Source organism: Parasteatoda tepidariorum, chromosome 8 (assembly GCF_982258835.1).
Source record: "Parasteatoda tepidariorum strain Cologne lab strain chromosome 8, Ptep-v5.0, whole genome shotgun sequence".
NCBI lineage: Eukaryota > Metazoa > Arthropoda > Arachnida > Araneae > Theridiidae > Parasteatoda > Parasteatoda tepidariorum.
Genome location: NC_141762.1, coordinates 6,600,416 through 6,627,835, shown reverse-complemented (window position 1 = coordinate 6,627,835; position 27,420 = coordinate 6,600,416). Strand labels below are relative to the sequence as shown.

The 27,420-nt window shown below is 29.9% G+C and overlaps 1 protein-coding gene across 2 annotated transcripts; it reads right to left on the bottom strand.

Moving 5' to 3' along the window:
- Positions 1 to 1,563: 1,563 nt before the first annotated feature.
- On the bottom strand, positions 1,564 to 26,529 carry stau (double-stranded RNA-binding protein Staufen). 2 transcript variants are annotated; one of them, XM_087149759.1, is made up of 12 exons: positions 25,958 to 26,529; positions 21,774 to 21,858; positions 19,915 to 20,168; positions 18,382 to 19,251; positions 16,726 to 16,872; positions 16,197 to 16,340; positions 15,221 to 15,275; positions 14,493 to 14,612; positions 13,411 to 13,500; positions 8,898 to 9,040; positions 5,955 to 6,139; positions 1,564 to 3,748 (listed from the first exon to the last, which is right to left on the bottom strand). In XM_087149759.1, the coding sequence occupies exons 2-12, from the start codon at positions 21,847 to 21,849 to the stop codon at positions 3,625 to 3,627; spliced, it is 2,208 nt and encodes a 735-aa protein (XP_087005885.1). In that variant the 5' UTR covers positions 21,850 to 21,858; positions 25,958 to 26,529; the 3' UTR covers positions 1,564 to 3,624. The 2 variants fall into 2 exon arrangements, with proteins under 2 accessions (XP_087005885.1, XP_087005886.1); XM_087149760.1 differs by having other exon boundaries at positions 16,726 to 16,866.
- Positions 26,530 to 27,420: the final 891 nt, after the last annotated feature.

The window sequence follows — 27,420 nt, the reverse complement described above, 5'->3', positions numbered from 1 at the left end:
GTTAACCTTCTCGCCGCGGATTTCTTTAAATTCAAAATAAGTTGAAAATTACGTATTTTTTATTGCATTTTTTTAAATCAGATGATTCTAAAATTGGCACAGCTTCGGAATCTCTTTACAAATTTCAATTTTTAGTATTTGCTGTTTAACAAAATAAGGCATTTTCCTAATAACAAATTATACTATAATATCTAGTGAATCGTGCTAAAGTTGAAAAATAATTTTATCAAAAGTGATTTTTTTCAACACCTATTTTTTAAAAGAGCAATTTTCTTAAAAATAAGAGTAATATATAAGTTTAAACGTCAAAATAAAATTCTGTTTCTACTTTGTTCATTTAAAAAAACAAAGCAAAGAATTGTGGTTCTTTGAGTTGCACTAATATTTATTTACTTTTCACAAACCAAACAAATAAGAAACAGTTATGTAAATAAAAAATTTATTTGTCCAATCTTAGAGAAAAGGGTGCACCTATTTACTATGATCAGTCAGACGTTTTGCACTGAGTAATTTTAACATAGAAAATGTTTTTAAAATATTATCAGATAACTGGCTATAGTTCTGATACTTAAGAAAAACTTAGCAATTACTTAACGAGTGTTAATTTAAGAAAAACCTGTAAGTACCAATAAAAATAGCTTAGTATATTATTCAGAAAAAAAATCAACATGGTATCATAAAAAAAAAAAAGAGTATAATGAAATAATTAATTGGATAGTTCTGTGATTCACTGGTGGTCAGATAATTAAACATTTAATTTCACAACTAATATGTTAGGACGACATTTAAGATACTGAGATATTTTGAGAGGCTTAAAAATTTTGGTAACGTATTCAAGAGCTTTTTACTTACTCCTTGTAGTGACTTATAAAACATCAACACTATTTTAGATAATCTATATTGAAGTCTCAAATATCGAATCCAGACGAATGGTTTTATGAATAATTCAAGTAATGTATAGAAACTTTTTAACTAATAAATATTTGGGTTTAAATTAATAATGCAACATAAAAAATTATTTATATATATATATAAAATATTTTATTCAACACAAAATATATTTGAAATAGCTGTAATCATAATGATGAAATTATTCTAATTTACTTTTAAATATTATCAGTCATATATAAGTAAAAAAAGTGATATGAAATTAACTTGAGTTTGGATGAAACCTTCAATAACTAAATTCAGTTCCCCTGGAATTTCGAACTACAATATAACAATCTGAACGTTTTGGAGATGATGAACCACATTAAAATAATCTGAACGTTTCAGGGATGATGAACCACATTAAAATAATCTGAACGTTTCAGGGATGATGAACCACATTAAAATAATTTGAACGTTTCAGGGGATGATGACTGCCTTCATGTGTAATAAATAACAAGAAAAGTTGAGAGTGACTATCGTGTAGTGATTAATAAACAAGTTTTTAATTGCCATCTTTCAATCCATAGCTTTTCTTTGAAATTAACATACTCGAATCTAATTGAACGTGGCGTTTTAGGAAAATCTTTACAAAACACAGGTAATGACAAAAGTTAGAAAAGAAAAAGAACCAAGTATGTTTTTGCAATTTTATTGAAGTTTCTACTAACAGAGAATGATTAGACATGAAGACAACAAGCTAACATATAAAAATATGAATTAAAAGAGCAATGCAGTTCGAAGTCTGACAAAATTTTGAATAATTAAAAAATATTTTTTAAAATAAAATGCACATTGAATATTCTCAACCTTCTAAGTCCCCTCAAAAACTGAGTAATATTCTAAAGGCTGGTTTTCTTACAATATTCAAAATTTCACCATGAAAAATGCAAAGAAAAATGCTCATGAGCCTGAAGAGTAAACATAACTTTTCTTTTTTTTTTTTTTTTTTTTGAGAATGATTCAAATCAATTTCTCAAAACTATAAAATTGTCAATAAAGTCATTCATAAAAGCCCAAGTTCAATCAAAACATTAAAATGATCACAGAGGAAAAGAAAGTAATAATTCTGTTTCGCATGATGAAAGTTGGTAAGCATTACAATAAAAAAATTGCTATCGTCAATAAAAATAATTAAAAATTCCTTCTTTTTGTGAAGAACCAGAAAAATAAATTACTAACTCTAAGAGTGACACGCATAACCTGAAATCAATCGATTATTTGAATTGTCAAAGAATCCAAATTTTTCAGTTAATCTTATACGGAAAGAAAAAATTGTTTATAGGTGACACTTAAAAGCCCATCTATTTTTGCCTTATTTGATAATTCTAACTGTTTTATCAATCCTCAGTGAGTCACCTGATTTACATTAAAATTATCCAAAGAAATCACTCTTTGACGTTATGGATTAAAATCATTCTCCGTGGGAGGCCCAAACAACATTACGATGTGCATTTTTCAAATGAAACGGAGCCACACACTGCATTGCTCTTTCTTGTTATACAGCAAAACTTCACTAGAGTTAAAGTCTTAAAAAAGTATGGATGCACATACACATTTGTAAAGTGAGAAATATTCACAATTTTTTTTTCTTCCAAAGTACATGCCAACATCTGCCATGAAATTGACAAATTCTGTAATATGTAAGGAGAAATCAAAGCTGAATGCTTTCAGTTTCAATAATATTATAGTTACCACACTAATTTTACATAATAAAAAGTTTATTATCTCCTAATTGCACGTTACATACCATGAGTTATATATATATATGTATATTCTAAATCAGTGCTACTAGTTTTATCTCAATTATTAACCCTCCAACTGTAGGGGCAAATTTGTACAAACATTTTTCTGCAGGGCAGACTTATTTTCACTGAACAAACGAAGAAAAAAATTAGCTTGTAACATAAGTCAAACAGGGTTCTATTTAGTTCGACATAATTAAATGCCCGATACATTTAAAAAGAAAATATTTTTTGAAGGTTTTTTCCCAATCACTGCCCTTAAAATATATCTTTATAATACTTGTGATGAGTGAAGTAAAAAATAGACGTATATTAAGGGTTGCAAATTAGCGGTAAAGCAAGAGAGAAAAAAGCTGGATAAAACCAATTGAACTTGGAGGCATTTCTGATAATCTCTTTGGTTTCACTCTTCCTCGATAGTTAGAGTTTAATTTGTCTATTTTCCTTCGCTTTATTTGCAACCCTTAATCTATAAGCCTTTTTTTATTTTACATGTAAAAATACATTTTTAGGGCAGAAAAAAACCTGTATCTAAAGAACTGTTACATGCGACTAAAAAAATTAAATGAATGACAAGGAAAAAAAATTCATTTTAAAAAAATTAAATCCATTGATATAAAAAGAAGTCGGGTATAAATTTCAAAGAATGGAAATGTCATATTCTATTGTCCACCCAGGACATATTTAAAAAAAAAATCAGCACAAAAAAATTTAGAAGTGCCTAGGGATATAAAAGAGAAAGAAAAAGAATTCCTGCCTTTTCTCATGGCAGAATTAGCAAAAATGACAAGTATAGAAAAATGACACATTCAGCCACTGTTGGGCTTTGTTGTCTTCATATGTGATCATAAAAACAAAAGGAAATAATAATCAAGCGATAATATCAGTGCAAAACACAGAAGTGGAGGCAGAGAGCTTCCACTGCTGGGTATCGAATAGCATTATCACTCGTTCAGTGACTGTCCTTGGCAGTAATTGGAATGGTGGAGTTTGGGCTAGATTTAGGATTACTGCCAAGATCAGTAGGAGAGTTGGTCAGCTTGGGTGCAGGACCTTGTCCAGCATTCAGATAAAGCCTGCAAAATTCAAACATTCATCAAATAAAATAGTTATATCATATACAGTCGGCTCCCGACAATCCGGTCTAATGTACCGGATAAGACGGAGTTACACCATTTTCTCCCCTCTCGCATATAATTTACATATTAAGCATCTTAAGCTTAACGATTTATGCAAAAGTACTTGCTGTTAATTAATTAAAAACAAATATGAAAAATTGCAACAAAAAAGAGTTAAATTTTACAGTTTTTCACTATGCATACGGCCTGCTGATAGGAAGGGGTTGGTAGCTTTAGCATTCCTCATTTTTTACTATGCTGGATTATACAGAAGCTGGATAGTTGCGACTCATATAATCAAGAGCCCACTGTACATGAATCAATCTATGGATACAGATACATGCATACAGATTAAATACAGATAAATTTCTGAATTTAAGTTGGTTTCAAAAGATAGTTCGTTTTAGGCAAAAAATCTTATGATACATTTTTAAAAAAATATATTTTAGATATTATATTTTTTTTTTTCTTATGGGTCTGTGCAGAGTATTTTTACACATCTAATGCTGCTAGCAATAAAAGAATTATTTTTTTAGAAAATTTCGAAGCAACAGACATAATAATTAAATATTTTTGCAACTGATATAGCAAAGTTTAGTAAAAAAAAAAAAAAAAAAATTTAGTATACACAATGGTTTTTGTTTCGAGAAAAATTACAGGGAAGAATCAAGGATATCAATATTTTCCTTATATTTCTATTAAGACTTTTACTGGATAAGTTGAACTATTCACTCAAACAGAAAAGGCCAGAATCGATCATAGGTAAAGGCAAAATACTTCAACACGATAATTTGAGTTCTTGTATAAGCTTTCAACTTGCTTTTATACATGCAAGCTAAAAGATTTTACAGCTTGAATTGGATGCACTACTACACACACACAACATGTTCACTCCAGATTTAGCACCTTCGGATCACTACTTAAAATTCTAAAAATTTTTAAGATTATAAAATCTAAAAACTTCAGCATGAAGAGACGGCAAAAAGTATAGGGGTCACAATGGAAAATATGTAATTCATCTTAATATATAAATAAAATCATTGCACTTATTTTTTAAGCAATCCGATAATTCTAAAAAAGTTCTTTTTTTACCAGGTAAACTACCTCGGAAACTTTTTTTACCAGGTAAGACAGATCATTTTCGAATATTTTTACATCTTTCAAAATAAAAATAATTATTTTATAAAATAAAAATCATTTTTAAACATTTTTATTTTTTTTAATATCATAATTAAGATGTTAGATTTTTTCCTTCCTATTGTTGAAAGTTCTTTCTATATAAACAGGTATGCATTACAAACATATAAAAACTGTTTGTGGAAAATGTAATGTCAGCGGGGAAAGTTTTTCAGTATCACTCACTCATTATAGAAAAATTAATTTCTGTAACCGATATTCTTCCATTTTCTACCCTGCAGGCAATATTTTTTGTACTGTTATATACATGGGTGCAAGTTGGAAAAAAGATTAAGACTGAAAATTTTTTGACTGAAATACCTAACATACACAATACCCCCTTGACATATGCAAACTATCTAAGAAAGCTTTCAATCAATTGAAAATCAAGTTTAAATACTGTACAAAAAATATTTATTCATCTGTCTTTTGATAAAATAACAACAGGACATAAGAAAGTAGACCAATAACGTAGACCTAAAAAATATTTTTAAGGACAGAAAAAAAAAATTCCAATTTCTGTCTTCGAGTAAGTCTTGTTTCCGTCTTACTTCCGTCCGCGGACATTTTCGAAAGACGGAAATTCAAAGAAATATATGTTGGTATATATAATAATCAAAACAGAGTTTTATACAACTTCAAACACTTTCATGTTCTCAGAAAGTTTTTTCTTTTATCAATATGGAAGATGGCATGCAGAAATGGATCGTGATTTAATGACCTGTGAAAATGTTGAAGGAAACATTGTGAAAACCATGCTTTTTGGGTAATTCATGGCAACAATAGACATGACAAGGAAAAGTCTCGTCTTGGAAAAAAGAAATAAAGTTAATAATAATAATATTTACAACACCCAATGAGAAACACACCTTTGAAAGCTTTTAAGAAACGAAAATCAAAAGTATTTTTCAAAAACACTACACATACCCTGTTCAAATCATATTTCTCTCTGAAGCCTAGCCATAGAAAATATTATTTATTTACTCACCCATCACCGCTTTCCTTTTTTAGTCCATCTGATGATACTGCTTCCATACCAAGATCAGCAAGACAACGCAAGGCCACTAACGCAGCTTGATCATGAGCAGCTTCCACTGTTGTTCCTGCACCATGCTTCACTTGGGGTGGATTAATTGCCACTGATACCAAACAGAGGTGTTCCAGTTTCGCCCCCTAAAACATTCAACCTCTTTAAATGTTTTCTCTCCAATCATTTTGAGTGTTAAAAACTGCATGGATGCCAGCACAACATCAGATTTAACTAAATCATATACAAACTCTTATGCGAAATTGGTTTCATAATTTTTGAAAATATAAAAATCTAATTTATTTAAGTTGGATTTTTTTTAATATTTTCCCAAAGAACTTCAGTCTTATAGATATATCTATAAAATTTATGGATATATATGTATTTTTATTTCTATGGGCAGATTAAAAGACAATTGTGAACAGAAAAACAAACAATAAAAGTAGAACAAGAAACAGAGATAATAGTAACAAAACTGAAACTATAGTAAGTCTCGTTCATCCAAACTCGCTAGTATTTCTCCAGAGTCCAAATATATAAATATAAAGATATATTTTTGTTTTATAATAATACAAGCACGAGTCAATTTTATTGAAAATGAAATCTAAATGCATCATATTTACTATTGAAAACATGAATAAAACAAATTACAAAATTAATACTTGAGACATATTTTTTCTTCAAAAACTGAAATGAAGAATTAATTTGATTATTGCATTTGCTTAGAAAACAGAACTATTTGATTTGTCAACTTTTTAAAGGTGATGGATAATTTTCAGATTGGAAACAAAGTGATTTGTTTCCTGAGGGGCACTTGATACCAGGGCTAAAGAGAATAGAAGGGCTGGTTCACTCCTTTGAGGTATCTCTCGCCGCGCCGATCCTGCGACGTCACTCTAGTGACGTCACTTTGGCGCAAAGCTCGCACTTTTACTTCAAGAACGGAGCGTTTGGCCTTACTAGCTCTAACTAATATTGGTTCATTTCTTTTTGCGAGATATTCTAAGACATTTGTTATTTTCTATAATGACTTTCCTCAGTTTTTGCAGTGAATTTACAAGAATATAAAACTATTATCGAAATGCCAGTTTGCGCGATTGCAACTTGCAAAAATTCTGATATAAAAACAAAAGGAAAAAGTATAATTTTTCGAGTGTTCCTTAAAGTAAATGAACAACTATGTAAAGAATGGATTCCGAAATGACACAGTTAATATAAAACAGCAATACGTTTATTCTGTCGTAAAGAACTTTTATAAAAATTCATTATCTAAATAGAAACCGCCTCGTTACTTCATAAAGAAAGGCAGGTGAAAAGAATTAAAAAATAGATAAAGTCAAAGAAAATTAAAATGTAAGTAAAAAGTATAAATAAAATATATAGTATATAGTTGAAATGCTCCTAATTTCATAACATATTTTTTAATGTAGTTATTCTAAATATTTATGATTTTTTTTAAAGTATATTCTCTTCAATTTAAATATCTATAAATTATACCATCGTAAATTTAAATGTCTATAAACAATTGTAAAATTTCTAATGTCATTATGTACCTAAATTATTATTTTGTTTCAGTAATTAGCGTTTAAGGTTGATGTTTCCTAATGATTAAGTATGATCAAATTGCTATTAACGACATATTTTAAAATCAGGGATTCAAAATTTAACTTAACTTATCTTTATAAAAGAATATGTAGACAAAAAAAGTGTCGATATATGCCTTCATTTTTCTTAATAGTTAAAGTTAAAACTGAACTTTTTAAAATAAAGTATTTATCGTGTCATTTTCACCAACTAGCAAAACATTTTTATAAGTTTAAAATGGTATTTTTTTAATATAATAACCAAGAAAGTTTTTTTTGAACTATGTTTATGAACGGAAATAATGTGTTAATTACGTAAAGTTTGAAGTCTAATAGCCAGAAAAAGTCTAACTTATTTTTACAAAGAGAAAGATGCAAAGTTATCATATCTTTGCTTGCGATCTCCGAGATCTGTGGACACAGTGACGTCATGAGGAGGGAAATCGTAGCTTCAGCTCTAAGAGCGGAGTGAACTAGCCCTTGTATTCTCTTTAGCCCTGACTTGATACACCCTAATATATGTTTTAAAAAAGAAGTTGGTCATTTTTGCATCTCTGAGACAACACATTTGCTAGATTAACGGTTCCTAAATGGTGTAACGCGGAAACCCAGGGTTCCGTAGAAGAGCTAAAGGGGTTGTGACAGTTTATACTTTTTATACAGTTTGTACTTTCAGTTAGTTAGTACTTCTTGTAATCTGTGATTATATTTAGATCCAACCTATACTTCATAACTTACTTTTTCGGTTGCCTTTATGAAATTTTTTCAAGTAAAATGCCAATGAATATATTTCTAATAACAATTTATTGAATTAATTATGAAAAGAACAAATATTTCACCTTGTTTTTCAAATCAAAATGAAATAACAAAATTCTTTAATAAAGAAAAATGCTTCCCGAATAGCAATTTTTAACGTTATAACAGTTCTTTTAAGTTTTCATTTCAAAATAAATCATAGTTCAGCGTATTTTAATCATTTTCAGTTTATGTATATACACTAAAATTAAATTCATAACTAGAGTAATTGTAGCACAAGGGCACAAATTTTACTGACAGACATAAAACATAATTTATTATTAACAATAAAGAAATGAAAAATCTTCATTCCTCTAATTGAATATTTAAAAAAAATAGTCATTTATAGGTCATAACATTAAAATTATCTAAATAAACTTTATTTGTAAAGTTTGGGTTTCGCTAAAAGAAGGTTGACAATTTAGTGTACTGTGGCCAAAAAAAAAAAATTGGGAATGCTAGATTATTTTTTCATGTCACTAAATTATTTAAAAACAAAATTTATGAGACTTTTAAATGAACTTACTTTAGGGAAATCTGTAAAGTGCACTGCAAAACCTAAAACCTCAGCCAAATATAAAAGTTTCTGCTTGAATCCTCCCAGAGGCTGGTACTGAGTCATAGGTTTTAGACTAGCTTTTCGTATGGCTTCAGCAGTAGGAGAATGACCTATATAAACATCAGATATAGTGTTTTATTCAGTACATTTCAGCTGCTATAAAGTAATTCTAAAAAAAAATTTAAAAAAAAAAAGAACTTGCTAATATAATTAAAACTGCAATTGAACTTAAAATAAATAGAAGCAATGATTAGTCTAAAATTTGCCTTCATTTGAAAGGCTTGTAATTTTCAATAAGATAAAAATGATTTGCTTTAGAAAATTCCTCTAAAAACTGAATACACCAAGGGCAAATTTACATCCGTAATTACAAAATCTTCATTCCCAAAAATGCTGGTGAGCAAATTTCATCTTTTAAAATGTTGAAATTTAAATTAAACTAAGGACGTTTAGATTACAGTGAATAAAGCTTAGATTATAATATGTGTTAATGTTTAGAAAATAAGCAACAGCATTTCCTATTTAGAACAAAGAATATTAGGTCACCCACTTTTCACTTACAAAACGATTGTTTCTGGAATCATTGAAACCTTAAAATAACCTCTTTTTGATTTAATATTATTGTTACAAATATTGCTTTTTTTTTGCATTCTTTTATGGTTTCAGTCACAAAAACATCTTCATATCAGATCTGTCAACATTTTAATAATTGTTTATATATATATACTTTTTTTATGAATGTAAAATAAAGGCTAGAAATTTTTTAGCTTGGGAAGTATCTTCAGAACTGAAATTTCATGCCATGCTCAATATGTGCATTACCACGGGGGAAAAAAAAAAACCAGAAAAACACCCTGGAACAAATTTTACAAAATCAAAGTTAACTAAACTAGCTACCTTAAATCAAAACTACAATAATAAATAAAATGTTAACAAAATTCAAATTATGCAATTCCCTACTCCTTAATTTCATTTTTTACAACTTAATTCTATAAAGGTATAAACAGGTTTCGTTCGTACATATCAGGAAAAGTTACGGAAAGCGGGGAAATGTCAGAAGAAACAATTTTACCTCCATAACTGGAATTGTCAAAAAAAAATTTCCTCTTAAATTTTGAAAAATCTATACACATATAATACATAATACAAAATAAATTTTCCAGTTTTGCCATTTTTAAATATTTAAGTCTATATAATGACTGTATTGAATTAACAATTTAATTAAAGAAAATTTTAAATTAATACATTTCAACTGGGGACCATTTAACTTATGCAATCTGATTTTACATAGGTGTTCATTTTACTCTTAATTCACGATACATTTTTATCTTAAACGATTGTTGAGGTAATATGAAAACTGAGAATTTTAGTGTTGAAAGTCTTTAAGAAGAGTGAACAATTATAAGTTTTATATTATTAAAAATTTAAGTGTAAACCATTATAGTTTTTTCTCCTCTTTATTATTTTAATTCTTGAAAAGGCTTTGATTCTGATAAACTTTTATGTTTGGTACTTTCTTTGTAAAGAGAATTAAAAAAAGGTACTTAAGTTTTCTTTTCTTTTTTAGCTCAAGTACCAAAACTTTTTGCATAACCATTACCTGTGCATTGTAAATAGTCCTTTTATTATAATTGCTAAATTTTTAAGTTTATCTAAACAAGCAAAATTTTTTTTAAATTAATTTAGAAAGATATTTTTAATGAATTATCTTAATCATTGGTTTCAAATTGATTCTTTTTTATTGTTTAGAAAATCAGATTAGTTAATTTACTAGTTTTAATCATTTAATTTAAATCACTGACCATGTTAAATTTATTTTTCATTTTATTATACAATATCCTATGATTATATTTATTTCTCTTGCATCGAACATTTAATACTTTTATTAAATAATAATTGTTCTGGAAATATTTCTTTCAGTATGAACCTTATGTATACATGATATTAAGCAGAAGTTTAAAATTAAAATAAAAAAATAACACTTTAGTGTTATTTTTTTTCCCCTTTTAATATTAGCTGCATGCAAAATAGTTTCATAACTCTCAATAGTTTGGGAAGAAACAAATTATTAGCAAATTCTCAAAAACCATTATCTTTATTACTGAAACATAATACCATAAACTTCAGTCACTATGAAAACAAAGTAACTGAAAATAAATCGTTACAATTGGCACCCCTGTGAAGTTAAAGAAGCTTTATACCTTCTAAATACCTTAATTTCGCCGAGATAGGCCACCTTGGCTCATACGCCACAGCCATGAAATTTGATTTGAAATTTTTTTTTAATTAGATACGCTACACCATCATATATGACGCTCAAAATTTTATCATATCAACAAGGGTACAGATTGCAGACTTGGCACACGTTACACCGGCAATCGAAAATCGTTTTTTACAAATAAACAATAAATCCAAATAAATTTTGTCCAAAGAAAAAATTTTTTTGAATTTGTATATCATTGTACGTAAAATTATATGGCGTATATTGTAAATAAAAATATTCAAAATCTGATCAATTTTCCATATCAGAACAAAACAAGTTCATTGCGTAGTTTGAAATCACTCACATTTTCCAGGCATTTTCACATTTACATCACTCGTTCCAGAAGATTCCTGTTTTTTTAGAAGCCATTTACGACTGTCGCTTCCTTTATAGCCCTATATAAATGGGACACCTATGCAGCAACGTCTTCATAAGTTGTCTACCACACATGGCCAGATTTATTGTAGGAGTGGATGCCGAGCTCCATCTAGTTCTCCCATAGCTGCCTCACTTCTTGTTTGAAAATCAAGGGGTCAAATCAAGGATCAGTCAGATCAAGGGGTCAAAGTTCATTTGTAAGGCCATCGGGGATCACAGCAGATGCAGTGGACAATTTTTTCCCACACAGGTCATTACGTGATGAAACAGCAGCAAGTCAAGGATCAACAATCTGGGAAAAGCACCTTTACACTTTAAATATACGAATTCCAGCATCATTTTCTCGCACATCTACCACTTTTCATTCGCTTCGGTGAACACAGCTTTCGGAAAATCACCTTCGGGTAAAGTTTACAGTTTGAAGATCAGCGATGGTGTAAGCTTTTCGTCAGTTGCTGGACATCTTAAAACACAGGTGAACTACATCTTTTGTAGTAAGTGGTGACTTTGGCTACGAATTTCACTGCCGTTTCATTCACAGTACAGTTGGGAGGGCAATCTAACAAAACCGGGACTTTGTCTATGTCATGGTTTCCACTCAATTTCAGAAGAAAAAATTACCTGACTTTTGCAGGTATATCAGGTATATTTCAAAGAAAATTCATACCATATTTCATCTATATCCTGTAATTTTTCATCAGAAAACTTCTATATTTATGTCCAATATTAAATTTAGTGAGCAAAAACATAATAGAATGATATTGAAAAAGTTTCACTAAAAAGTGTAATTTCATAAAATAATTGTAATAGATGTTAAAATCATTTTACTTGAATCTTAATAACTGATTACTATTACTGGCAATTCTAAGACAGGTTATTTTCAAGGTATGATATAGGAACTTTCCAAGTTTTTTGTGAAAAATCGAGACTTCCCCTGACTATTCCTTGCTTTTTCAAGTTAAAATAAAATTGCCTGATAAATCCAGGTTTTTTCCGACTTGTGGGAGTCCTGCATGCTGATTAATGATTTGTAACTCAGGGCAAGTTTCTCTTTCACTTTATAGACAAAGGCCAAAAATACAGGCAGTCATTGGCCAATTTTTGACCTTACACTGCCTATAGCAGTGGTTACCAACTGGCGGTTTACCAGTGTGGCATGGGCAATGCTACTCGCCTCCGCGACTTAGGTTCACAAGTGCCTACCGGGTAACGTTAAAGAGCAGCACAGCAAAATTTTCTTCCTTCTGCTCTTTTAATAGCAGCCATCTAAAACACGGCAGTATAACTTTTTCTCATAAAGGGAAAGATTCAAAATACTTAAGGTTCAAATTATATTACAATTTGAACATTAATGAACAGACAACTATGACAGAAATACAAGTAATGAGGGTGGGTGAAAGAGCTTGCTCAATAATTTAAATTAAGTTTCTATGCTCCCCCTACTTTTTCTTTTCAAATTATGTTGCAGAAAACTGCTCTTTTTTATGATTAAAAGGTCTTTCTTTTTTATCTAGCTTGTGCAGAATTCTCACCCATCTTTAAATTCCTGTCTTCATTTAAAAGTTTGAAAGTCTTGAGTATTTTTATTGTAAGTATATTCAAGACTACCGTTGAGAATCTTTATTCACCAAACATTGACTTGCTTTTAACAGTCAGCTGAAGAAAGAGCAACATTCTTTTACCGACAAGAACCATAAGAAGAAATTTTATAGAAAGAGCAGAAATGTGCACATTCCTAATTGTTGTCTCTTTTATGTTTCTCTCCGCCATGCCGTGATGTATCTCTACGAGATTCAGGTAGTACATTCAAATACAGACATCAAACACTTAATGACTAACCTGTATCAAGTAACTCTTTAGCAATTATGGATACAGTCTGAACCATTTTATTTACACCTTGTATTGGTCCTCCAGGTGCTCTATGAAGACCTAAAAAAAAGAAAAAAGATAAACATAAATGTATAAAGTACAATAGATTAAGTCAACCAAATTTTAGTTCAATTTATTTTCCAAAAAATTCAGTTTGATATCAGATTATCCAAACCAAATATTTTAACTATATATTCACCAATCTTTTAACACTCACCAAATATTTTAATCACTTTTTGAGAATGGCATTGTTCACTTATGTTGTGCAATAGCAGCATAACTCAAAATCATTAATTTTACAGGATAAAAATTTGAATACATTACTGACAAAATTATCCAAACAATTTTATGATAATGTAATCTTCATAATTTGACTATTGAACAGTGTGCCTTTCTGATGCTTAACTTTTTATGCATATATATTTTTTTAAACTGAATAATTAACAACCTTAATTGTATTAGAATGTTTATGAAAAATTAAAAAGATGTTTCTCAAAATACAAAGTCTGTAATAAAAATAGAGTTGTGACTTTGTTGTCCTTAGAATACACAAAAGAGGACATAGCACAGCAATAATACTTTTTTTTAAAAGATTTGTTTTTTTTATTTATTTTTTAAGTTATGACCTTACTGTACTGAGAGGATGCAATATTAGGGCTAACAAAAGCTTGCACAGATTTCGAAACTTTTTTCTCTTCTATTTACAGGTTGTCTCATAGTGGATTAACAATACCACTGTGAAAAGTGCAAATAAGATAACAGAACAAGAGATACTTTAAGTTTTTTATGATAAGATACCTTTTTTATAACACAGATAAAATAATTTATTAATTCAGGAAGCATAGATTGTTACAACAAGTTTAGTTATAGCTTGAATTATCTGTGCAAATAATTTAAAAATAAAAGCATAGAAAATTAGCAAGTTTTCAGAATATAATTTTACTTATATTCTGAAAAACATATGCATTCTAAGCATACATATTATTTTATAACAGCATATATATTTAATTGAATATTTTTTCTTAACAAATCCTCAAATGAATGTGTTTTACCTGAATTAGAAATGGAATAACCGGGAATATTATTTTGTTCAGCAAGAGAAGCATCTGGCATCAGTAACAAACCAGGCACGAGCTGACGACCAAGTTTACCTTCATTGTCTAGTTTTTCAGCTAAATATTAACATTAATAAATAGACAAATGAATAAAACAGCACATGTGATAAAATAGTTTTAAATTAATGCTAAATTTAGTTAATCTCCCCACATACCAATATTTAATGAAAATTTGTAAACAAGTTTAAGATTTTCTTAATTAAAATTTGTGATCAAGTTCAAGATTTTCTTTATTAAATAGTTATAAAGTAGATTTTCAATATTCTTGATACAAAAACACAGGGAATTGCCTTTTTTACATTTCTGAACAAAAGTAATTTAGTGAATGATATTTCAAATCAACTTATTTAATAATTAGTTATTCTAAAAATTCTATGCAAAACTGTTATTTGAGTTTTTCATAAGAATGATTGAATTCCAAAAAGTTTGAAAGAATGAATTCTGTGGGTAAGGCTACATGCTTGAGACATGTATAAAATTCATGGATAATCCCTAAGTTTAAACTATATACTAGAAAAGAGAAAAGCCTAAAATAAGACTGAAATTGCAAAAACTATCAAGTAAAATACAGAAACTCTTCTTCATTTATTAAACTTTTAATTTAGTACAATCATAAAACAATAATTAAATGGAGGAAAAAGAAAAAAAAAAGAAAAGACTTTTACCATCATGTTCCACATACACTTTTCGTTTATCTTGATCTTGGTAAATGTGAGATACCTACAAATGAAGGGGGGAAATCTCCATAATAAATACTACACAATACAAAAAGCTTTTTACAAACAGGGAAATAATTATCCTTACAAGAGTTATAAAATAAAATTTGAGGAGAATATGTAAAATTGGCAACTTATCATACAGGTCAATCTGTTTGAGACAGAAATTTGTAGACACCTGTAGAATACATCATTTTTCAGAGACAAGCCTAGTTTAAGGTCAGCCACACACTGAAGAGACATGCGGGAAGGAATAAGGAAGGTGAGGTAAGTTTGTTTCCACTAGCAAGGACAAACTGAGGGAGTGAAGAGTTTTTTCCTTCAGGAAGCAAACAAACTTCTCAAATAGGTTCGCCTCCCTCAAAATCTGGCCCCCTCTTTGCACAGTATTTCGTTATGCTCAAAATGGGGAACGATCCCAAAATGAATTAACAATATTTGTAATGAATTGAATGTAATTACTTTCGACTGAGAATTTGAAGTTTAAAAAGCCTGCACTAGTTTTGTACTTTCTATTTTCTAAAAGCATTTTTATGGCAAATTGAATTACATTGAATAAAAACTTAGAAGAGCAATTCTGTGCATCCAAAATTGCTCTTAAACTGTTGTTAAGAAATATCAGTAATCAGTATCAATTAAAATATACCTTTAAAAACAAGCTGTTTATCGTTTCATTCGAAAGTTATTTTCTGTTTAAAAATAGCTTTACATCCCCTCCTGAGAATAAAACCAGAAATCCTTTTTCCCAGTTCATTTAGACTTTATTAATATTTTCTATATTGCAAGGCATATATATATATATATATATATATATATATATATATATATATATATATATATATATATATATATATATATATATATATATACCCCAACATGCAAGATGAAGAAAGGCATACAATGAGAAACAAAGATGAAGACAAACCTCTATAGGAGCTGCTTTAACAGGGAGTTTTCCTGCTGGCGGTCTTGAATAGCCCATAAGCTGTAACATTGCTTCAGCTGCATTACGTTTAGCTGTCTTCTTATTTGGACCCGTACCAGTCGTCGACAAGTCACCCAAGGAACACTGAAACATCATTATTCATTAAACGGAAATGAATTTTTTTTTTATTTTTACAGCTTGCCTATTTATAAATAAAGCACTGATTATTCGACTTAAGACTGATCAGTAAATTAAATACTTACATACTTGGATAAGGAATTACCAAGGAGAAAAAACATGCATGTGTACTCTAGCATATGTTTCAAAATCAAATGAAACTGGAAATGCATTTTATGCTTCAAAAAAGGTAAAAACTTGTCACTTTACAAAAGAAACTAGTTCCCTCTACACTGCGTAGGACTAAGAGAAAAAGGTCCTTTCCAATGGCAAATGAAACAATATTTCATTGAAAAAAAATTATCAAAAGATATTAATAATGAAAAAGTAGAGGAATGAAAGGTAAACTCACCTGCATAATGAATTCTCTTTGTCGCGGTTCTCCTCTCTCATCTATAACTGTATAGACGGGCTCACGTTCTTTTTTAGCTTGCTGTATTTGAATGAGGCGACTAATGGGATTGATCCCTTGTCCGTACTGAGGGTCTGCCTTCTGTTCCTACGACAAACACGCCCCGTTAATTCATGAACATCATGCGGAAATATTATTTTGAAGGGAAAACAATTAGTTTACAATTACCCAAGTTTCATTATTGATGATCTTAAGTTCACTTAAATAATGAATCCTAACTAATGCAATAATTCATCCCCTTTCAAGTCAATAAACGTGAGCAATCGAGTTGTTCTTATTATATTCTGGTTCAAAAAAAAACTATTTAATATAATTGAGAATAGCTCAAAACACTTAAAATAATTCATAACTAAATGTTGAGAAAATCTAATAGGGTGATAAATTTAGCCTGACTAAGGTCAGGACAGTGTTGTGGGAATTGCAGGGTAGTCCGAAAAAGTCAGATTCTATTACAACTATTTATCACTCTATTTCCTGCATTTATCTATGGATCATTATATAAATACAAATTTTCTAGCTTATTTTTTGGAATATTATTCATTTCATTTCTTTTACTTCTAAAAAGTTTTATATGAAATTAAATAAACAAATTAAATTTAACTATTTATACTTAGAGAAAATTTAGTAAAAAACAGATACGAGTTTTTGATTAAAATTTTTTTTAAGAAAAAGATTCAGAAAATTTCAGTTTTAGTTTTCTTTAGTTTTGTGCATAAATGGATTATGCACAAAACTCAAATGTTGAAACGTATGACCAAATCTACAAATATAAGTACAAAGTATTATATTGGTAATTATTAAAACAGCATCAATATTGAGCAGTTTCAATGTAGATAATATGGAAATAGGTGTCTCACGGACCCTCGAAAGGGATAAATAACAGAATTTCATGCCAAGTGATATTGAGTAAAGTTAATCCTATTTTAATGGGATGAATTACAAAAAAAATGTGTTTTACTTAATTTAATAACATAAAGCCTGATTTCCTTCTCGGCAGAGTTTAAGGGATGAGCCGTTCCGTTTGCATGAAATATTTCTGCCCCGCACGGACTTTGAACCTGATTCAGTGATCAACATATTTTTTAAAAAAAGGTTTACTCGTGTTGGAACTACAGGGCTTTTTGGGTAGTTGAGCTATCACTTTTCAACTTGTATGAAGCTAGCCTACTACGTTGTAAAAAGTTTTTTTCTAGTCGTTTTTCAGTTTGACTATTTTTTTCTCAGTATGTGCTTTTTAGTTTTGTGCATAATTTCAAAGCATTGTTCAGTGCTGATTTATTGATTACTTTCTTCCTTTATTTAATAAAATTTCATTATTTCTGTTTTTTTGAAGAATAGTTTTCAGCTAGTAAGGTATAAAATGAAAACAAATTCTAAAAATATTAATTAATGGCTCAAAAAAAAGTAAGGTATTCATATAATACTTCATAGGTTAACATAATGACTTAAAAGTCTGTAGAACCTGATTATAAGAGACCTTTCAAGATTTAAAAAAACTGACAAACAAAACAGTAATCTCATACATAAATTATGTAAGAAAGTATAATCAAATATATATTTTTGAAAAAGAATAAGATAAAAAATATTTTACATCACCTTGATTAAATTTCTGTTTTTCTTCTTGATGATAGGTTTTTTCTTAACCTTCTGTTGAGCTGGAGGTAGAGAGGGTAATTTCTTGAGCTCTTCCAGCATTTTCTCAGCAGCCCGTTTCTTGGAAACCTTTTTACCATTCCCTTCCCCTTCCGTTGTAGTGTCTCCGACGATGCACCGGGTAATGAATGTGCGCATGTGTGGGGGGCCACTTTCTTTGGTAACTTCGAAATTAACGGCCAGACTACGCTTCAAAGCAATTTCATGAACTAAGCTTATAGGTGACTTGAGATCGTCGCTCTCATCATCGTCGTCGTCCTCTTCTTCGAGTTGTAGCGAAGGTTCTCCATTTGTTTTTGTGAGTGCAGTTTGTTGTTCTGACGGATGTTTCTTAACATTATCCGGTATATTGCGAAGAATGGCCAAAGCCTCTTCGGCCGCAGCGTGGCGGGCCGCTTGTGCAGTTCGACCCTCTCCGAAAAACTGTCTATTGCCTACTTTTAATGATACATAATAGGTTGGCACTTTAGGATAATGGTACCTTTGATGGTACATTCCACGGAAATTTAAATTTGGTATGTACTGAGGTCGTTGAGGTTCGATCAACTGATAAACAGCGGGCTCTCCTCTCTTCATGGCCAGAGCATTCAATTCGACGGTGGGGGTGATGGGACCAAGAGCTTTACGCTGACTCTTAGGAGGAGGGTGTTTCATGATGGTTTGTTCAAGAGCTATGGCAGCAGCTGCATGCTGTGCTTTTTTAATACTTGGGCCAGAAGCAGTATACTCTTCAGTATCCAGTTTCAGCACGACGGTGAAAGTCTTCTTGTGAGGAGGACCAGATTCATCCACAAGTCGATACTGATGCTGGACCTAAAGATATCAGTCACTTTCTTAGTAAATAAAATAAATCTACATGTACATTTGATGAAACTTCGTGATACTGGTCATTTTGAATAATTAACTTACAAATGGCAACATAATAATTTTTAAAAAAATTAGAATTTCATCTGGTCCAAAAAAATATAATATCCAGCTACATGAAAGGAATATTGAAAACATCAGTTCATCATTGCTGAACTAAATAGTAAATAATTTAAAATTTATTAATTGATTTATAAATAGCTTCAGGACTAACATTCAGAACAAATGTTGAATTAGATGCAATTTGTTATGTTTTAACACTTTTCTCCAGAAAAAAACATTCACTTTGAGTAAAACAGTGAAAATTACATTACATTTCAAAGAGGTAACAATTTTAAAAACAAAGTTGTTTTTTATTAGTTCTAATACTTTAGAAAATTTTCACTTTCTCAATAAATAATACTTAAGTGCACATTTGCATTTGCTAGCATTTGTATTTAAAAATTAATTGAAAGCATTTTAAGATTGATCTCTTAAAAACAAATATATAAAATTCTATAAAAGCAGTGCGTCACAAGGTATAGGTCGCGAAGATCTACTGCATAAACATATTAAAAAAAAACTTGTTTGAACCGTAAGAAATCAGTTCACTTAAGAACAAGTAATAGATACCTTATTAAAACGTGCTAATTCATTAATTAAGCACATGGGTGTTTTCTCTTTCATGTTTGCCATGGTTACGGTGGACTGAATAACGCACCCACCAGCAGAGGGGGCAGTGCTGCTGGGGTCTCCGACAGTAGTCACAGGTGGTTGGCCTTGATGAGGAGGTGTCAGAGGGTCTCCCAACACTTGTCCAGAATTTGGAAGCAAAGAACAAGGAATTCCCCCTGGGCTCATATTCACACCAACAATTAAGCCACTGCCTAAAAATAACAATCATTATAATTTACAAGTGTAGAAATAAATCTAAAAATAACAGGATTTTTCCAAAAAGGGACATCAAATATAAATAAAAGTAAATATAAAAAAGTATATGTAGTATAAAAAGTATTAACTTCCAAAATAATGAACATATTTTAATATATAATATATATATATATACATTGTATTTAAGAAATTTAACCTTCAATATTATAACAATAGCAAAACCTTATTTTGTAATTAAATAAAGAACTGTTAAAGAATAATCAAATTTCATTCGTACTATTAAATTAACAAATATTACTAAACAAATATTTCTACAAATCACTATTTAATTCTTTAGAACAAAACAAATAGCACATTACTGTTAAGAGTGAAAACCAAGGTGGAAGAATGATTATGCCCATTTTTCACAAAAATTGCGTTTGGATTGCCATCCGTTGTATTTTGAGGACTACTAAGTTTTGGCAAATCAATAATGAAGAAAATTGGTCCATCCGGAGAACCCCTGTGGCAGAAATTCAAAGAAGTCTAAATTTAAATCAGGCTCACACTCAGCTGGCCTTGAACATTCAGTAAAGAAAATTGCAAAAGGATGGGGATGTCTAGTATTTTGCTTGCTTTTTTGTAGGAAAGATACTCCAATTATTTTGAAAATTACTCTGACAAAATCAAAAACTTTTCAAGGACTATATCACGGAATTCAAGGATTCCCCCCCCCCCAAATAAAATTCAAAAACTTATAAGGTTTTTCAAGTATTGCAAGAACCCTATACAAAAATAATAGCATAATAATAATCATAGTATAATAATAATAATAGTAAGTTTTACATAAAAAAAGCAGATTATAACAAGTGAATAAGAATTACAGATGCTCTAAAGTTAATGGTGATAAAATATTGCACTTGTGCTTTTAAATGTGCATTTTCTAAAACCATAGATGACAGTACGAAATTCAAGCCAGTTTCAGTTCTAACAACCTAAGAAATGTATTATTCAGCAAAAAATATTTGATCAAAAATATTAGAGCTGGCATTAGTGCATATTCCAAAGTAATCTGTAAAAAAAAAAATTAAGTGACAGTAGGACAGTGAAGTCACTTTTAAATTCAGCATTTTAAAAAAATATAAAATCTTATGCAGCAGGAGAAAAAAAAATCTTATTTTACAGATTCATGTTACCAACATGATAATACCAAGTAATATTAACATTCTAAAAGTTTAAATAAGCACATATAAAAAACTTCACAAATGGGTTTGTTCCAGTTTTAGTCCACCAGAAAGAATTAAAATTATAGATTCTTTTTTTGAAAAGTTCAACATTTATAATGCAATTTCTAAAAGATAATGCAATGCTGAATCAGTTAAATGTTCTTTCTTAAGATTCTTTACCTTCATAGATCTAAAATAGAATAAAATCTTAAGATGAAATAAGTTCTTACATTTAAAAGTATTAAAAGTCACATATTAGTCAAGACTATTTTAAGCACTAATTGTTCAAAACTATTTTCTAAAACTATTAATCTCCAGTACATGGTACATATATTTAAAACAGTGAAAAGGTAGAAGATTTTCAATCTAACTGAGAAAACTATGAGTAAACATTACCTGGATTTGCATTAATATTTTGAGGCAGAATTGCATTAGCCATTTGTCTTTGTAGAATACTGGTATTAGGATTCATATTTCAGTTCTAAAAAGAATAAAAATCTGAATTATTTTTTTTATTATAACTCTATACACCATTGATACAATTTCAGTTCATATGCGTTATTTCAAATAAAATTTTTAAAAAATGCACTTAAGCAGGATTGCCACTCAAATCTGGAAGAAAAATATTCACTGAGTTTTTACCCTGTACATATTATACACAATATATTAAGAGGAAACAGCAATTACTGTGCTCATGTGTGAGACATATTGGGCTGACTATATTAATTAGCTTTAATAGCTGGAAAAACAGCTGAACATACTTAAATAATGCTATAGTTAAATGGAATAGTTTTTAGTATAGCTGAAATATCAAGGCTTAACATCCCATAGATTACACTTTGAGTGGTCACCATTTTTTAAAAGACAAAAATAAGAGACAAAATTCTCTGTATTTTCCCAATTTGTAAAGAAAAAATCAAAATTCCCTGTTATATTAGGTGAATTTTAAGTTCCCTGTATTTTACAGGTTTTCCCTGTTCTCCCTGTGGAGTGGCAACCCTGTTAAGACACAGTAAGAAATTGAGGATATTAATATTTACAAATTTAATATCAGGATCCTTATTCGCTAGTCGAATGAACAGTGACTAAACAATATTACTAGTTCATACATGTCTTCCCTGGTTTGTTTACTTATTTTGATTAGATTTTTTGCTAAAAAAAAGTTATTAAAGAGAATTTATATTATTTAATTATTATTGTAATTTATGAAAAATTACAATACAAAGAATGTGTAGTGTTCCCAATTTCGATTGAATATGCAACAATAAGTCAGACCAACACATATAACTGAAAATCAATAAACAAAAACACTATCCCTTTGCATCAATTAACTGCTGGTCAGAAACCCACTGATTATTATTTTATAGTGGTCGAACTAAGTAAAATTTTAATGGTCCCAGTTTGAGCTGTAATGTTTTTTAATATTTAATCATTATGTTACAGGAAAGATATCTAATCCTGCAAATCAATTAAAACTAAAATTTCTCCTTTCTTGACACATAGTAAAATCACAGATATCATGATTTAAATTGCTCATTATAATAAAAACATTGATGAACATATGTTAAACATTTGTCAGCTCATCAAACGATTTTATAGCTTATTAACCAGGGGTCTGTATAGGCCGAGTTTACTACCGTTTAGCGGTACCTTCACAAATTCAGATTTAGGAAAAACGGTAGTTTCACAAATTCAAACTTAGGAAAAACGGTAGTTTCACAAAATACTTTTTCTTAAAATTTTATTTTTGTATCCCATAAGAAAAGAAAAATCCATAATTTTGTGTTGATTTTTTAATATAATTTTTAATTTTCACAAAATAGGTATCTTTCAGAAAAACCTAGAAAGACCCCTGTTAACTATTCTTAAATCTCTGAAAATTCGTGCGCCCTCTGGACGCTCAAAAAAGGGGAAGATTCAGGGGGCTGTCTAGGTTTTTTATGACGTATCTATTTTGTAAAAATTTAGGCATAATATGTGAGAATAAAAAATTATATTAAGAAATCAACACAGAAATAGTAAAAAAAAGGAAATATTTTCACTACAAACAAAAAAAATAAATGGTAATTTTCTACATATATTTCTCCAATATGTTCAAAAACAATATTGTTACTGCAAAATTTTAGGTTTAAAATAGTATCCAAAATTAAAAATTCATAAAAATCCTTGTCCTCAGTTAAATTTAACTTGAATTTAATAAAAATATACATTTAACAGTACAGTACTAGAACTAAAAGTTATCATTATGAGAAAATTTTCGACTGGGTTATGCAGAAAAAAGTTTCACAGCTGTTGTTGTTGTAGTTCATTTACGTCGTACTAGAGCTGCACAATGGGCTATTGGCGACGGTCTGGGAAACATTCCTGAGGATGATCCGAAGACACGCCATCACAATTTTGATCCTCTGCAGACTGATCCAAGTGGTCACCCACCCGCACACTAACCACAGCCAGCAAGGGCGTCAGCAGAATAATATAAAAGGGGGTGCAACCGGCAACCCTCTAACAAACTACCCCCCTCCCCCCCAAAAAAAAATTTAAAATATTCTGTTATTGCATTTTGCTTTGTTATTACATATACTTTCATCTGTTAATTCTTTTTAAGATACATTTCTTCATTGTTAACACGATATTTTTAAAAAAAGTGTGAATTTCTTGTACTTGCAAGGCCACGAGAAACTGTATTGATGGCGCTGTCATAGCTACTGACTTTGAAACACAAATAACTACTAGCAGTAGTATCGTATACTAACATGTTTGTGCACGCTTAACATTGGTAGTTATTGTGTTGATAAAGTTTTCCAGTTGTGAGAAGTCAGTTTGTGTTATACACTTTTGCTAAACTAAATAACTAACAGAAAATATAATATTTATATTTTATTAAATGAAATTTAAAAATATAGCTTAGATATCTGTAAAGTTTGTGCATGCTCAGTGTGCATAAGAAAAGAATCAAAGATGACTCAAAATTCATTGAAAAAGTTATAAGCAGATTTGCACAGCAAACAAGACGATTACAATTCCTGTTTGATCAAACAATTTTTTAATTGTTATGTATCAATAATTACTTAATTATTTGTTTTTGAATAAAAATATTTTTAATAAAAAAAATTTATAACAAAATTTGTTTTTCTATCTTTTTAATGGTTTTTAAAAAAAAAGCTAGGGGAGTGCAAGTGCACCCTCTTGAACCCCGCTTTCTTTTTTAAAAGAATTTTGCGAAAATACCGTTTTTCCTTAAGTTAAATTTATGAAGGTAAAGCTAAACAGTAAATTCGCCCTGGACAGAAACCCAGAGATTCATAACCCTATCGTGATCTGTGGTAGAATAATCGCCAAGCCTCAACAACTTTCGGGCAGCTGCCTGCGAGAAACTAAAAAAAAAAAACATCACAGAAAGAACTCAAAGGATATAACTCGTATCCACCCCTGGGCAATCTATACTTGTTTTTAAATTTTTCGAGTTTAAAATCAATTTGGCACCTTGACGATTGGAGTTGGAGTGAAAAATCATAAGGAAATATCCCCACGAAACATCAGTTTTACCTATAGAATAAACATGGCAGTTTTCCAGTTTCGATTTTCATCATTGCCCGCTGATGATGTCACGCAATTGTATTTCTGCATAAGAACGACAGTCATGCAAATTTGATGACTTAGTCTCCAGATGGAAAGCAAAATATTAGAATAATCTAATATTTTGCTTTCCATCTTTTTGACACTCTGCAGACATGCCATATCTGCAGAATGTCAATAAGTGATCATTAAAATTATGTGTATAATCAACATGAATTTCATCACTATAACGGAAATTTTTTAACATTACTCAAAATTAAAAAAGGTAAACAAACATATCACTTTTTCTTAGATGGTAACATCAGAAAGGAATTTCATCATAGTATTTTAATAGTGAATCATAAGCAAATAATTTAGTTTTAATGCTCTTTATTTCTGTACTAATATAAAATGAGTAGTGCAAGAAAGCAAGATTATTAAACTATAGAAGAACTCAAAATTCATTCTTATAAAAATAGCTTTTAGATGTCTGACAAAAGTCTATATATTGAATATAGACATTTTAGAGGTTTTTATTGAAGTAAAAATGAATTTTTAAAGATGGTTTTTTATTAGGTCTGAAGTCAAGATTTCTTAAGTATTGCAAACAGTACTGCTAGAAAATCGGTTGTGCGGTTAAGTAAATAGTTTCAATTTCATTATTATGTGGTTAGAGTGACAGAGTAATTACAGATAACACACTGGATCAATAGATCATCAATATAAAATAATGCTAATAAAAAAGCAATGAAATATGTGACGGTAATGAATTAAATAGATCCCTATTTCTTACTATTCAAAACATTCCCTATTTTGCAACTGTAATGAATAAATGAACAACTTGCTGTCAAATTTTATTTACACTCGAGACTGTCTTTTAGAGACTTTGTTAGATTTGAAAATTCAATACAATCACTTTATCCAATAAGTGATAATCAAAACAAGTTAACAGTATTTTAAAGAAACAGAAAGGGAAAACACAAACAAAGACTAAATTTTAAACGCTCTTAAAAAATTACACAAACCTTTCAGAGACTGTGATATCGATTTATTGTATATATTGTTAAAAGAATATAAGTCAGGCAGTGACGTAACAAAAAGGCCAACTCTAACTAGAAACTATCAGTCTGCAGACCACAGAACGATGGCAAACAATAAAGAAAATATTACATCAATTATTAAACATCTCCAGCACCCAAGATGCCGACAATCCTTGATTCCTCCATTAACATTAATGTTGCCAAATATGATTAGCTAACCTTGATAAAAAGTATTTTAAAGCCATCTATGGCAACGACGTGAAGGGATGTACCTCAGATGTCGTAAAATTGGAAGGTTCAATTCCTTACTGCACGTTCATTAGGCCATCCTCGCTCTCGCAGTATGAAAAATATTCGCTTATGAAAGAGAACCTGATTGGCAAATTTTTTCCATGTGACAAATTTTCATCAAAATGATTTTTATTCGCATTGAACCTTTTCTCGTGCCAAAAGTCAGTGACAATTATAAATCGAAGTAGGCTACAAAGGTGGCAGAAAGCCCAGAATACGTAGATTAAGTAGCGACAAGCCGCCATCTTGGTGACTGCAACTCGCTTGTGATAGCAACTTTCAATAAGCGATCGCAACGCTCGAACACGCCATCTGGGGAGAAGACCGGTTCCATGCCTTTGACCCTTCCCTCTCCTCCTCTTTTCAGTTGTATAGGAATGTACTACGATATTTTTCCCTTTCCTAATATTTTTCATATTTAATGGATGGTGTTTTTGACACTAGGGAGCGCTGCTAGCTGTATGCCGCTTATACTTTCAGGTTACTATTTCCGGTGTATTTTAAAGCCATTTGGCTCACAACGTGATCATCGTGTTTTAAGATTCTTGCAAACGTGGTATTATTGAATACTTATTACTAAACTTAATCTTGCTCCCCGAACAATATGTTAACAACTAACGTAAGATGGTGCACAGCTTGCAACACGAACAAACAGTAATTCGCGATCGCAACGAACTATAGGGGGCGTTCTTGTATGAGACTAATACCTGCGATTTCTATATGAACAGTCATTCAGTTACTCTAGAGACGTCGTTAATGTAGCACGTAGTATTGCAACGTTCCTTCTTTATTGTGGCTAATTAAATTTAAAAAAGAAAAATGCTTGATATTCTTTCTTATGCAAACGAAAACAAAATGGTATCTCTTTTTATTAGAGGAAGAATATCCAAAACACATCGGAAAAATATTTGTACATTAACAGAGAAAAATATGTATATTCTTATAAGAGTTAAAACCTAATGCCCGAGAAATAGTTTTACTAAATTTAATGATATAACATGAAAGGCCCATTTAAACTTTACATTCTATAGTTTTAAGAATCATTCTTCAAAAATTAAAATGAACAAAAAGTATACATAAGTCTCATAATTTTATGAAATTTAATTTTGTAAGCAAAGTTTTCTGACAACAATTTTTATCAAAAAATTTCAAGTTTC